General features: G+C 40.0%; 1 protein-coding gene across 2 annotated transcripts in view; it reads left to right on the forward strand.

Annotated features, from left to right (window-relative positions):
• tln2b (talin 2b) overlaps positions 1 to 15737 on the forward strand; it is a 169127-nt gene that overhangs the window by 64713 nt on the left and 88677 nt on the right. For both annotated transcript variants that reach the window (XM_051884143.1, XM_051884144.1), the window contains exons 2-4: positions 13600 to 13773; positions 14983 to 15080; positions 15173 to 15302. In XM_051884143.1, coding sequence (XP_051740103.1) covers positions 13638 to 13773; positions 14983 to 15080; positions 15173 to 15302 — 364 coding nt within the window. In that variant the 5' untranslated portion in view covers positions 13600 to 13637. The remainder of the gene's footprint in view (positions 1 to 13599; positions 13774 to 14982; positions 15081 to 15172; positions 15303 to 15737) is intronic.

Below are 15737 nucleotides of genomic sequence, written 5' to 3' on the forward strand. Positions count from 1 at the left end.
GTGGTGCAAAGACCTGGTAGACCATCTTTCCTGCATTTCCATTCTGGTCTTGGCTGGTTTTGTGCTGATAGGTGTTACCAGCTTAGCTGTGATGCTGCCTAGTAGGGCTGGAACGACATGTTGACGTAGGCAATTACGTCGATTACGCACTTTATGTTCTTCTGCCGCTTCATATGGTTGCGTTCATTCAGCATTTTGTTTTGTTTTTTACGAGCGTGATAACCCCGTTCTAACAAAACTGACACCTGCACAACCCGCGCAAAATTAACAGAACCACACTGGACAACTAGTTGTCTGTCACATCATATAATGTGAGAGCTACTGTCAACTGTATATTCATGACATGTTTAGTTTACTCACGGAGATGGAGAAATGGTTTGCATTCATCCACAGATCCACCGGAGCTGCAGTGGGTGTGCGAGCTGCGCCCTTTAAGGTGAAGCTTGTTCACCAAGGAAGTCTTGCTGTTTGAACTAGCTAAGAAGCCTCATGGTGATACCAGCACACCAGCATTCAACTCCTGTTTTTTCATCAAAGTAGGTCAACCTGTTAAGGGCACCTTGGCTAAAATGGTGGAACACTTTCAATCAGCTACCATGTTTATTGATCACCTCAGACTGGTATGACCTAATATTTCCAGCCAGGTTGTAAAATGATCTGAGACAATTTGCTGATAGGCGGCACAACACCGAATCTCATCTTGTGTCCACTTCACGTGCTTCGTCTGCAATATTCTTTGATTCTCCTCCGGCAAGACCGCCAACCTCTCCTAAAATACGATTGACCCAATTACAGCACAACGGTGTCTGCCGTTTTATCAGAAGACTAAAAAATCCGCTCAGGTTCCCGGTGCGCTCTGATGTAACTAAGAAGCCAATGTCTTGAACAGATTTGACAATTATCTTTGTCTCCGGGTCAACGTGCCATTGTCATTTGCATTCAGAACTGGAGCAAGGATTTTCCACACTATCTACTCAGCCGAATGTCCTTTCCATACAAATTGCAGGCTTCAAAACCAAATAAATGTGTTCATTTGCTCAAAAAGCCTGACTGAATGATCAAACAATCAGTTGCATCATGTTTGGGATCATCAGGCTTTGTCACTCTGTCCTGGTTTAGCTGGAGCGTGTATTAATTTGGTACATCTGTAGAAGTCCTTATGGACTTGTCTATGTCCCTCCTTGTCCCATGGTGTCTCAGTGCTGTAGCCAGATGTGCCAAAATATCTTAAAATTACCTGATTAACCTTCCTCTTCTACTACTGAAAGACTAGAGTTACCAGGTAAAAAGTTTGGCTGTTTATCGATGGTGAAGTTGGTTATTTTTTTGTGTTAAAAAGATTAAGGATAGGGTTATGTTATGTAGCCAAGTTGGACATGGACTCAATCAACCCTATCCCACACTATGCCTAACCTCAATATCAACCTACCATTGCCCTCTGATTTTAGGTGTAGGTTGGACCGGAAATGATAGGTTGATAAGAATGTGGATTGCTAGTCATTGTGAGGAAAAAAGGGTGTGAAGATGCTTTATTGCAGTGTTGCAGTGAAGACCCAAGCTAGACTAAAGACCCACAGAACTCAAAACTAATGCAGTTTGTAAAACTGTTTACCACACAATGTGAATGAATTTGTTCTTGGTGTAAATTAAGAAATGCAAAAATTGTGGTTTCTATAGTAATGAAGCTCAGGCTTTACACTGTTCGAGATGGTTCTTGATGCCCTTCTGCCCTTCCCAGAGTAATGTCAATTGATGAACCTTATCCAAATGGCAATAGAGATTGTTTGGACAGTTGTCCATCGCTGTAAAACCTTTTGGGGTGATGCTGTTATTTTAAATCCAGTTGAGTGGGATTCATATCGAGGCAGCCTGTAATTTTCTACTTGGATAAACCACGTTAAGCATGATACACTTGTGAAGATACACATTCACAAGTCATTCTACTCATTGTTGAATAAGGATGATAAAATGATAACCCAATTTTTGCAAATTAAAATAGTTTTTTTGCTTTATAGATTACGAACAGGAATCCTATACAGATGCCTTGATACTATCAATCCACAAAAGAAGCTCTTTGTTTTCTAGTCTCTGCAAGGCAGAGTATTGTATGCATATGGTACATCCTGTCTCATATTTCTGCTCTAATCGCAATGCACTTAAATTTCATGCTTAATGCATACAAGACATGCACGCATAAGATAAATAGGACTCTCTTCTGTTCCTGCAGCAACCCACAATACAGGAATCGCAATGAAGCAATGGCAATGATTCTGGGGTACAGGATAAATCAGACAAGGCTCTTTATGGCTCCTGTATTTATGAAGGCTGATTAATGTGTTTATGGAGAACCAAGCTGTTTTTAAAGTCATCTGATTTATGGTTTTTCAATTACTCCCAGTCTGATGACTCTGAGATTGTTAATATGGATGTCATCATTTGCAGTTTGGGGTTGTGGGTGGTTGGGATCTAAACACATGAACTGTTAACATCAGTAATCGTTTACCTTAAGAATGGTAAACAGCTGTAGTGTCCAATGAGAACAGTGTTTTTTGTGTGGTTGCCAGGTGTGGTTGCAACAGTTTTGAGTGATTGCCAGGGACATTGCGTTGCAGTTAGGTGGTAGAGGTCTGCATTCCCGCGGCTCCCGATAAGATTGCTTGCTGCGTGGGATTAAATTGTGAATAAAAGGCGGATTGCGGTCGGTAACTATAGTGTACATTAGGCGAGAGTGGGCGGTCTGACAATAACCCGGTCGCTCCCGAGATGCTTTGACATCAGAGCATCTGTGCTTGAACTTGAAGTGAACAAAACTTTCTGCAGTGGTGGCGTTCACGCAGTCCCCAGTTCCCTGTCCTGAGAAAACTGGCAAGATACGTTCTTTGCATTAGAGGTGTGCGCGAGTGCACCTTCAGAGAACATTCAGCCTTTGTGATCGGATTTTGAAGGAGAGACGTTCTGAAACAGTCGTCAGTCAGCGTCATTCTGTTCTTGCGTGGATGTTAAAAAAGATTTCATTTTGCAGTATAGCTAGTAAGCCAACAGTTTTCGTTTATATGTATTTTTGGCTTAGCCTATAGTTTTGAGGGACATGTTGTAGGCTATTTAATTTAGCCTATTTTTCTCTGTGATATTAAGTCTATTATTCTTTGTGACATTTTTTTATCTGACATTTTTTAGGTTGTTGACAGCATCATAAGACAAATAACAAATAAAAATCTTGTATATGCTATGCAACATTTTATATTTGTTATCCCCAATCACTCGCTTTCTTTAGGGGAAGTTTAAATGCGAGATTCTGGAAACAATCTAAATTTAGCGGGACCCGTCGGGTCGGGAAGAAAATCACTATATGCGGATAGCGGGTGAACACAGAGTGAATTTTAGGCGGAAGCGGGTGTGTGCGGAATAGAACCATGCGGGAGCGGGACGAAAAAACAGTCCCGCGCAGACCTCTATTAGGTGGTTGCTAGAGTGTTCTGGATGGATGCTAACCTGTTGCTATGGTGTTCTTTAAGGCATTGCTATGCGGTTACTGGAGTGTTTCGACAGACCAGAGTGTTCTGGTAGTTGCTAAAGCTTAAAGTATACGTCACTTTATGAAGGACAGCGTACAGTGCGCGTGACGCGAATTTCATCATCAGAAGAGTATGCGCATACTGTATGCGCACCGCCAGATTTTTGTAAGGTCACACATGCGCATTTAATTTTTTTCCAATAATTGGTTTGTCCACAAGGTGGCAACCGTGCCCTGGGGGCATTGATTCACAAGGTAGCCAAAGAAAAACTGCATAAACCAGTACGCATGCAAGCTACAGCGACAATGGAGGCCTACATAGACGAGAGATTATGCGAAGAGGCTAGAAAGTACCCTCAATTGTACAACTCTAGCATGAAAAAATAAAAAGATATTTACATGGGTTGTAAGAGATTGCTCAAAACTGCACATGCATCAAACACCCTTGTACGCATACGAGTCAAATGAAGTACACTTTGCAAGGCTGTGTGTTCGACTGTGCGCGTACACTTGCGAACGTGTAAAAAAATTAAGTATACTTTGGGCTTAAGGAGTTGCTACAGTATGGGGCTGCTAGGGGGTTACTAAAGTGTTATGGGTGGTTGCTAGGGTGTTTTTAGGCAGTCGCTAAGATGTGATTGGTGGTTTCAAGGCAGTTTGTTAGGGTGTTTTAGAGGGTTTCTAGGGCCTTTGCTAAGCAGTTGTGAGGGTATTCTGGGTGGTGGTTACTGTGTTGCTAGGCATTTGCTTGAATGTTGTGGGTGGTATTTCTAGACAGTTACTAGGCGATTGTTAGGTGGTTGCTAGGGTGTTATGGGTGGTCGCTTACTGGCCCAGGTCTAAATAACCCACCACCTAGTTTTCTATGAAATTACAGTATCTAACATGTTAAACCATGATTGCTGGTGTCTGGTGTAAGTTCAAGTATAGCTTCTACGAGTTCCACATTTCTTCCCATCGTTTTCCTGTTATTTCTTTCCAATCACTGTCAATAAAAGTGAGGGGAAAGGCTACAACATGAAACAAATCACAAGCATGTACTGATATGGCTGGATCGAAAAAGGTGAGCACGTACTGTACGTGAGTGAACCAAGACAGCAGAGGAAAAAATAAGCGAAGAGAGATGTGCAGGATATTACAGGGATACAGTCCAATAATGAGCCGCTTTGGCTCGGTTTCTTCAGATGATCCCAGTGATCTGAATGCCAGGGAGTGAGATGCTGAATGGGGTTTGTGGAGATTCAAGGTAGGCTAGGTGCGATAGTCGGTGTTACGGGTGTTACACAGTGTTCAGCCGCACACTGATTACATCACTTTCCCATCGCGGCACCGCTTGGATTAACTTTCCCTTTAATCATAGGGTATTTATTTACATGCTTAAAGAATGAAGAAATTCTGAGCTCATGTCCAGTTTCACAATCTAATGAGACTTTCAGTCAGAAATTCGCATGTGATCTCTGGAAAGTCATCGGTTAAAAAGCAGCACTATGTCTAGTGCATACCAGAGCAGCTAGGTAAAGCGGATGATCGCCGTGATACGGGGCTCTTGTGTTTGTGTGTGTTTGAGAGGGAGCGTGCTGTAGATTGCCCTCATGTCTCTCCATATCTCCATCTCCCTCAAAATACCCTGTTTGTCTTTCCAGACTAAAGTTCGCTCAGACCAAACCTAAATGGATGGAGTGTTTTCATTCGACAAAAATATGATATAGAAGAACAAGACTTGTGATCATCCCTCCATTTATTCAACCTTCGTCAATATTACCTTTGATATTGCCCTTCCTTTGTTGCGGTGCCAATGTTTATAATAAAAGTAAGCCTCACAAAGATAGGTCTTGTTTAACGCAACCATCCCGGTCTCTCATTGCTAGCAGCTGGCCGGTGATGTTTACAAATCACAGCTGGAGGTTCTTGGGTCCATCTTCCAAAGCGTTCGGAATTCTTGCTCCGGTTCCGAGTGCAAACGCTTCCAGATTGTTTCTCTATGGGGCCTGACTCTCATACCAACCGGGGCATGAGAAAATGGTTTGGGAGCGCACATAGACACACTTTCGCACACAGTGTGGTCATTAGCGTCAGAGAAGTTTGTGACTCACTGCTTTGCTTTTAGATGTTCAGAGAGGGAGGGTTATTTGGACATCTGGCAGTACTGCCATTAAACGCATTAAGGAAGTTCTTAACAATTAAAAAACTGTTACGTCTGTAGTACTAACTGTCAGTCATGTGTGTAAACAGAATGCTCGTCATAGCAACACATATCGAATGGTTTAGACTTAACAGAAGATAAATTTGTACGTGCTGACATCGCCAAACAGTTCTAGATGAACCGAAGCCTTAGACGTCATATGCCCGGACCGGCCATGGACTAGTCAATCACTTTGATGCGTATTGTACACAAAAAATGGCAAGAGCTGATTGATTTTGCCAGACACAACCTGGGTTTTAGCAATTCCAATCTGATTAGCTGCGTCCCAATTCTGAGGCTGCGTCCTTTAAAAGCTGCATTCTTAGGCCGAATGCATCACAGCGACGCGACAAAGGCTGTCCCAATTCGAAGGCTCCTTTTAATGCGGCCTACAAATGCGTCCTTCGTTTCCAATGTCACGAAGGATAGAACAAGTGGATCCTTCGCAGCCTAGCCTATCCCAAGATTCATTGTGCTTCGGTGATGACTGGATTCTTTTGAGAGTAAATGCCAGATCACAAAACACCTGTTTTGTTTTGAGACAGTTGTATTTAATATAACTTGCTTGTTTTGTCTTATTTTAAGTAATTTTAAGTCCTCTTGAGGCCCCCTTGGAAGTTCTTAAGATTAAGATATGTATATGTTACTGTAAACTAACAATATAAACAACACTTTTTAAAAAACAGTATTAATTGTTCAAAATTTTAAGTTATACACACATTTTGATGTAAAGAAATGTATATGGTACTGTAAACTAGGTCTGCACGAAAATGGTTAAACTGATAATCATGATTATTTTGCTCAAAAATGATAATCCCGATTATTAATCACAATTTATATATATATATATATATATATATATATATATATCCTTCGCAGCCTATATATATATATATATATTTATATATATATAATATACAGTGCTCCTTGAAAGTTTGTGAACCCCTTGCAGAATCTGTGAAAATGTCAAAAATTTTAACAAACTAAGAGAGATCATACAAAATGCATGTTATTTTTTTATTTAGTACTGTCCTGAGTAAGATATTTTACATAAAAGATGTTTACATATAATTCACAAGATGATCAATGTTTGGAATGCTTTGAGCCTGATGTTCAAAAGTTTTCACCCCCCGGCTCTTAATGCATCGTGTTTCCTTCTGGAGCATGAGTGAATGTTTGAACCTTTTTTAATAGTCGTGTTTGAGTCTCTCAATTGTCCTCAGTGTGAAAAGATGGATCTCAAAATCATTCAGTCACTGCTGGAAAGGGTTCAGATATGCAAAAATGCTGGAAAACTGAAGAATCTGCAGGACCTGGAGGATTTTTCTGAAGAACAGAGCTCAGTTTAACTGCTCAGGACAAACAAGGGACTCAAGAACAACCATCACAAAACAAAAAAAAAAAAACAGTCGTAGATCATCCAGGTAACCACACACAGTATTAAGAATCAGTGGTTCACAAACTTTTGAACGGGGTCATTTTAATAAATTCAGCTATTTTTTTGTATGTGTCAAAAAAGCATGTTTTGTGTGAATGTTTTTTCGCAACGATAGTTTGACATTCTTACAAATCACCTGGCTCTATGATACATCATCTCTCCTGTATCCAAAATATTCCCAAACCACAGATGTTAATTGTTTTTGCCAAGTCCTTATCCCGCCCTGAATTCACCTTTACTGTTTCTGTGTTGTCTTCCATGTCTCAATGATTAACCCGCTCTGTTTAGGCGTGCTACATTCAGATTGCACACTGAGGTGTCTAGCGGAAAAATCATGTTTGGAAATCGGCACATCGCGATTATATTAAGATTTCGATTAATTGCACAGCCCTAACTCAGAGTACACTTCCCTTCCAATCACACACTTTTTAATGAATTCAGGACTAGTGGCCTCTGGGGCTCTGCTCTTTGCTTTTGTTATTACTGCAAATCACCACACCACAATCCCTTCCAGATGGCCCCATCTTCTCCCGTCGGCCCAATTGAATTGCCAGTTTTTACGACTGCGCCCCAAAGCATGTTTTTGTGCATCTTTTTGTCTACATTCGGAAACTTCTGAGTTTTTTTTGTAAAATACAACAGCATAACTTAATATGACCACTGTTGTGGAGAGACTCTGGCTTTGTTTAGAGAGTATGCCCTCGAGAGGCACTTTAAAGTCCAACGTTAAAAGCAGATGATGCTCAGAAAAGCATCATGTCAGATTTCATGTCTGTTGCTGAGGCAGTACTGGCTAATTAGCTGATCTTGTTGAACTTTCTGCTAGGGTCACAGACAAGAAATGTTTTTAAAAATCAGAAGTTAGGACTGCAAAATTAATTCAAAAATATTCTAAGTATATTTACCAAATTATTTTTGGTTTAATTTTGGTGTATGTTATTTAATTTTAATTAATTTTATTAAAATTTAGCTTCATTGAATTTATCTTTTTTGTTGTTGTGTTGTTTTTGTTTTGTCTTTGGTTACAATGCTTAACCAAAAACAATCAGATTTGTCCACTGGGAGCTTAAATCTAATGACAGATCAGAGTCAATTCACTAAGGCGAGAAAACTAGAATAGAAAAGATAAAATCAAAATTAACATCAAAGGAAATTATCAGCAAATATGCTTTGTCATCTTGCAGTCCTAGTAGAAGTTGCATCAAAACTAGAGATTTCCAAATGAAGGATTTGGATAGAACTAGCATAACATTAAAGTTATATAAACAGCTGCTTACCTCACCCCTTTTACAGCTCCTCTGGCAAACCTCCACCACCCCAATTCCACCTTTAGTCTCTATAATTAAATCTATCCCGGGGGTGGCGTTTAAGGAAAGAGTTTGGGTTTCTTTTACTTCTCCAATGCACACAGCAAATCAGATCTCTTTGCCGTTTATCATTCTTAAAGTTCTGAACATCTACACTTCTTGTTAGACCTAGATATTTTTTAGAATCTGTGTCTGCAGAATTGAAGTAATGAATTTCTTCTGATAGGGCACTCATGCTATATCTGCAGTCCAATATCATAGGGATGTGGGGATGGTCCACTAAGTAATCACTTAGAACACACCCTAGAAACCAACTAGCAACAGCTTAAGCTGGAATACACTACACCACTTTTGCTCAGTTTTTTTGCCCTGATTTGCAATCTGGATAAATCAACGATTTTTGGGCTGTCGGAGTTGACAGATCTCTTCTTCACGGCACCTGTTAGTGGGTGGGATATATTAAGCAGCAAGTGAACATTTTGTCTTTAAAGTTAATGTGTTAGAAGCGGGAAAAATGGGCAAGCGTAAGGATTTGAGCGAGTTTGACAAGGGCCAAATTGTGATGGCTAGACTACTGGGTCAGAGCATCTCCAGAACTGCAGCTCTTGTGGGGTGTTCCCGGTCTGCAGTGGTCAGTATCTATCAAAAGTTGTCCAAGGAAGGAAGAGTTGTGAACCGGTGGCAGGGTCATGGGCGGCCAAGGCTCATTGATGCACATGGGAAGCGAAGGCTGGCCCGTGTCCTGGTCCGTTCCAACACAAGAGCTACTGTAGCTCAAATTGCTCAAGAAGTTAATGCTGGTTCTGATAGAAAGGTGTCAGAATACATAGTGCATTGCAGTTTGTTGCATATGGGGCTGCATAGCCGCAGACCAGTCAGGGCGCCCATGCTGACCCCGTCCACCGACGAAAGCGGCAACAGTGGGCATGTGAGCATCAGAACTGGACCACGGAGCAATGGAAGAAGGTGGCCTGGTCTGATGTATCACATTTTCTTTTACTTTGACACGTACCACCTACCTAAGCATTGTTGCAGACCATGTACGCCCTTTCATGGAAAGTTATTCTCTGGTGGCTGTGGCTTCTTTTAGCAGAATAATGTGCCCTGCCACAAAGCAAAAATGGTTCAGGAATGGTTTGAGGAGCACAACAATGAGTTTGAGGTGTTGACTTGGCCTCCAAATTCCCCAGATCTCAGTCCAATCGAGCATCTGTGGGATGTGCTGAACAAACTAGTCCGATCCATGGAGGTCCCACCTCGCAACTTACAGGACTTTAAGGATCTGCTGCTAACATCTTGGTGCCAGATACCACAGCACACCTTCAGGGGTCTAGCAGAGTCCATGCCTCGACGGGTCAGGGCTGTTTTGACAGCAAAAGGGGACCAACACAATATTAGGAAGGTGGTCATAATGTTATGCCTGATCGGTGTATACTGTATATTGTAGTCTATGACATATCTATCTACGTGTTGCCATAAGATACAATACAAAAGTAAATGAGCAGAACATGCCCAACAGTAACCTCAATATTTGACTCATCAGATAAAACACATGACTCGCCTTTAACTCCCGTTGTAATCTGTAGAGTCCATACTGTCTTTGTCTACCCACCCAAGACCGCATCTTCAGTCGCTTAGTGTACGATGCCCAGTTTTTCTCTGTAACCATTGTGTATGATGCCAAGTCTTTTAAAATTTGTTCAGATTTTAAAAGTCTTGTAGTGTATTCCAGCCATTAGTAATAGCAACCACATAGCAATGTGGCGGTGAGCTTTGGAAAGCAGAGTACTATTGACATTTGGCTTAAAATTTGCACATTTTACCGTATTTAAATCCATTCTGCAAATTTTCCATCACAATCATTCAAAAGTGTGAAAAAGTGCAGATTTGTGGTGATTCCTGGTTTCCCAGTGTCCCCCAGGAGTCAATTATTAGTACATGTAGAGAGTCACATGCTGTTCAGGGGTTGAGCAGTATGAGAGGTGGAATGCTTTGAGCCTGGCTGGAGGTTCGGGAAGAAATTAGAGGTATTTTACAGCCCCTGTCACGCAGGGCCAGAAGGAGAAATGTGAGTGCTCAGTGCTGAGCTTCTGGGAGGTTGTAGACGAGAGATTAAGGGGGCAGGTGGTACCTTGCTTTGCTTCCCCTCTCACAGTCTTTCTTTTTCTCCATCTCTCGGACTCAGAGTCATATATGAGCCATAGTTGCCGTCATTTTCATTATGCACACCATTATATCAGCAAAGTCAGACAATTGTTTGTACAGTTCAGCTGAAGAGTCAATGATGTACAAGAGTGTCTTTGATAAAAGAAGGAAAAAAGAAGGAAAAATCTACTTGGCTCATTTGGTTTCATATGTTCTTTTTTATATCATATTTTTTTATTAAAAAATGTAAATATTTTTCAAGGTTATATATATATATATATATAATATTTATATATATATATATATATATATATATATATATATATATAATGTGTGTGTGTGTGTGTGTGTATATATATATATATATATATATATATATATATATATATATGTGTGTATATATATATATAATGTATGTATATATATATATGTATGTATGTGTGTGGGTTTTTGTTGTTGTTGTTGTTTGTTTGTTTTTTTACAAATATCATGAAGTTTTTGGGGACTCACACCAAATGACATTTTTCATCCTGAACTAACCTTGTATTTTCATAAAAAGGTCAAATGATATGATATTTTACAAGACTTATTGACCTCACTAAAGCTAATTATTACTCGTATGCGGCATTTGGCAAGTGTTAATTTGGTTCTCAAGTGTAAATGTGTGTGTGGTCTCTGTGGGACTTCTCATCTGGTCCACAAAACCTCTGCATGTCCCCTGTGTGCCCTACTAGGAATGAAAGGACTATACAGAGCTATTCTCCCTACTTATTATTTTGTGTGTGTGTGTGTAGGCTTTGTGACTCAGTGAGAAGGCAATGTGGAGCTCATTCACAATCCTCTCTGTCTTCTGTTGAGGTATGCCTGGACCTCGTGAGATAGACACATCTCACTTCATACTTTACTCTCAATTGTGTCAGCTGGACTGTCTGATTGAGAGACCTGGCTGTTCAGAATTGTTGCTTTGATGGTCTTTTTAGTATTTACTTAACATTTACAGTGTTAACCCAGTCAACCAAGTTTTGCAATCCAGTTTTATTTGATTCTATCATAATGTTTGATCTTGCTTGTGAGTCTGATTTTTATTATAAGCCTGATCTCTTTTGCAAGTCACATCTCTGGAATGAATCTGATCTTTTACATATCTAACCTCTGCTCTGAATCTGGTCTCTCATCTGAGACTGATCTGTTATGAGTCAAATCTCTAGTATGAATCTGATTTCTATTGCAGGTCTGATCTCTGGTATGAGTCAAATCTCTTATACAAATCTGATCTCAGTGACGAGTCAAATCTCTTATATAATTCTGATCTCAGTTACGAGTCTGATCTCTGTTATGAATCAAACCTCTGGTATAAATATGATCACAGTTACAAGTCATATCTGCTCTGAATCTGATCTCTTACAGATCTGATATTTGCTAAGAGTCTGATCTGTTTCAAGTTAAATCTCTGGTATGAATCTGATCTCTATTGCAAGTCAAAACTCTTATACAAAGCTTAAGTCAGTTATGATTCAAATCTCTATTACTTTTCTGATCTCAGTTACAAGTCTGATCTCTGTTACAAATCATCTCTGGTATAAAGTCATCTCTGCTTTGAATCTGATCTCTTGCAGGTCTGATATCTGCTCTGAGTCAGATTTGTTTCAAGTCAAATCTCTGGTATGAATCTGACCTCTATTGCGAGTCTGATCTCTGGTATGAGTCAAATCTCTTATACAAATCTGATCTCAGTTGCGAGTCAAATCTATAATACAATTTTGATCTCAGTTACGAGTCTGATCTCTGTTATGAATCAAACCTCTGGTACCTCTGGTATAATCTGATCAGTTACAAGTCGAATCTCTGGTATGAATCTGATCTCCAATACGAATATAATCTCTGGTATAAATCTGATCTCAGTTACAAGTCATATGAACTCTGAATCTAATCTCTTTCAGATTTGATATCTGCTGAGTGTGATCTGTTATAAGTCAAAACTCTGGTATGAATCTGATCTCTATTGCGAGTCAAATCTCTTATACAAAGCTTAATCAGTTATGAGTCAAATCTCTAATACAATGCTGATCTCAGTAACAAGTCTGATCTCTGTTATGAAATCATCTCTGGTATAAAATCAGATCTCTGCTTTGAATCTGATCTCTTGCGGATCTGATCTGAGTCTGATCTTTTATAAGTCACATCTCTGGTATGAATCTGACCTCTATTGCGAGTCTGATCTCTGGTATGAGTCAAATCTCTTATACAATTCTGATCTCAGATACAAATCAAATCTCTGGTACAAATCTTATGTCAGCTACAAGTCAGACCTCTGCTCTGAATTTGATCTCTGTTGCAGATGTGATCTCTGCTCTGAGTCTGATCTCTTACGAGTCAAATCTCTGGTAAGAATCTGATCTCATTTTGAGTCAGCAAATTTCATTTCTGCTCTGAGCCTGATGTTGGTTATAAGTCTGATCTTGTGACTTGTTGCGGGTCTCTACTCTCTATTGATGTCTTTGAACGGTACTATAGGAGCAAATCAACCGTACTACCATAATTCACAAATGTTCTGCTTGGTCTCAGTCTCTCTGTAACCACTTTTCCTGCTTTTTAAAACCTGAAGGCTTCTCTCTTTTGCAAAGATTACATTTCATAGATGTGATATTTGGTAGAGGTTGAGTGAGCTTAGGCTAAACACCCAGTTGGCAGTAGAATCTTTTCCTCTGCTCAGTATTTAAAGGGCAGTGCTGTTCTACTAATCTAATAACTACATTACAGACGTCTCTTGACAGTAAGAAGCTCATATTGTAAGCCTACACAAAGCTCTGATCTTTCTCTCTTATCTTCAGTGGCAGGCATATTTCATTAATCAGTGCTAGAGTTGAACTGAATTGCAAATCTCTTGCATTCACATTTACTTCTGTTCCAGTTAATCCAGATAAAAGCATGTTTTGATGTAGTTGTGTGGACCTCAAAGAATGGATGGGTGCTGGTAGTTACAGAGAAATTGAAAGATTTTTTTTCTTTACAGGTGTGCTAGTGGGCGCTCCCATTCGAGCAGCAGTCACGATGGTGGCCCTGTCGCTGAAGATTTGCGTGCGACAGTGCAATGTGGTCAAGACAATGCAGTTTGAGCCCTCAACTCCGGTTTACGATGCCTGCCGGATTATCAGAGAGAGAGTTCCAGAGGCCCAAAGTGGACAAGGTAAGAGTTACAAAACATGTTTCCCGCCATTTTTGTACTCTTCCACGAGAAATACATCCCCCTCCTTTGAAGTCAACATTAAACAACATTTGCAACGCTGTGGCTCTGTGATGCTATCAAAACATCTCTTTGTTTGTTTGAGCATCACAACCAGCCAGACACAACAGCACAACCAGTGGTGTGATTTTTGGGGATGGGACTATCTTTTTGTTTGACCAATGGCAAATGGGGGGAGAATTCAGGAATTTAAATAAAAACGTGTGTTGCATCTTTGTTTGGATTGTGATTAAATGCAGTGGATGCCTCTAATTTCAAATGGCTAGAGATTTTTTTGTTTGTTTGTTTGGGAATGGGAATCGGCCGATTTGTTTGTTTAAAAAAAAATCAGAATCGGCTGTGAAAATTCATGATCTGTGCATCCCTAATACTGACTTTGGCACATATTTTTTCCACATTTTCTAAGAAAAAATCTATGGAATTACTAAGAATGGGTTTAAATACGGTACAACATGTTAGAGAAACTGAGAATACTACTCTTTTTTTTTTTTTTTTTATATTGCTTAAACACACTAGGGGCAAGGGGGCACTTTATGTTAGGTCTAAATTTCGCAAAAATCTGCAGAGCTTGACAGAAGTTTGGATTTCAGGCTAAATGTTTATACCAGCTGCTTCGCATCAGTAGATGTTTCTGTATCCATCATGTCAAAACTTGGGCAATAAAGTGTTACACTATGTGCAACCTCAGCTGATCACCAGTTCTGCTTCAGACTGAGTCGGAAGGATAAATGCACTCTCTCTTTCTATCGCCACTCAAGTCATCAAACCGCCACAAACTCAAACATTAATGCTCTCTGCTCATTGGAGCTTGCGAAATGGACTTGTGTGCACTATCAGCTCAATAGGAGTCATCACTTCAGGATGAGTCTACAGCTCTGCCACTTTGTGTGCATTCATTATACGCACAGCTACAGTTATATGACTGTCATCCCGTGCGGTGCACATGATTGCTGCCCTCGATGGCCACAATGAATTGGATTCATCTTATAAATGTCAATTGTTTCCTTTTGGAAATGGACAAATTGCTTTGTGGTTTAATGAAGAGTTTGATATTTATTATGACCATATTTGTAGACCTAACAGGATCTCTTTGATTAGGTATCTACTTCCATGGGGCAAGGAATTGTTTTAATTATGTAAAAATTATTGCAGCATCAGATTACGGGCTCTTCCTGTCCGATGATGACCCCAGGAAAGGAATCTGGTTGGAATCAGGGCGCACCCTTGATTACTACATGCTGCGGAATGGGGTAAATCACATTATTAGATGTATCTGCATTCTCTTCAGACTTTCGTACAAAGTTCTAAGCTTTATTTCAGCACTTATTCTTTTCATGTACAGGACGTCCTGGAGTACAAGAAAAAACAAAGACCTCAGAAGATCAAAATGCTGGACGGAACCATTAAAACCATAATGGTGGATGACTCCAAAACAGTAGGGGAGCTGTTGGTCACCATTTGCAGCAGGATAGGTGGGTCCTTCCTTTATCTAAATTTGACAGAAATGTTGGGCTTAGAAGGTACCAGAAATAACATACTGTTATTAGTATTAGAGTTATCTATCTATCTATCTATCTATCTATCTATCATCTGTCTGTCTGTCTCATCTATCTGTCTTTCTGTCTGTCTTTCTGTCTGTCAGTCATCTGTCTGTCTGTCATCTGTCTGTCTGTCGTCTGTCAGTCTTTCATCTGTCTGTCTGTCTGTCGTCTGTCAGTCTTTCATCTGTCTGTCAGTCTTTCATCTGTCTGTCTGTCTGACTATCTGTCTGTCTGTCTGTCATCTGTCTGTCTGTCTGTCTGTCTGTCTGTCTATATCTATATGTCTGTCTGTCTGTCTGTCTATATCTATATGTCTGTCTGTCTGTCAGTCTGTCAGTCAGTCTGTCAGTCAGTCTGTCAATATGT

The sequence above is a fragment of the Ctenopharyngodon idella genome, chromosome 24 (genome assembly GCF_019924925.1).
Source record: "Ctenopharyngodon idella isolate HZGC_01 chromosome 24, HZGC01, whole genome shotgun sequence".
NCBI lineage: Eukaryota > Metazoa > Chordata > Actinopteri > Cypriniformes > Xenocyprididae > Ctenopharyngodon > Ctenopharyngodon idella.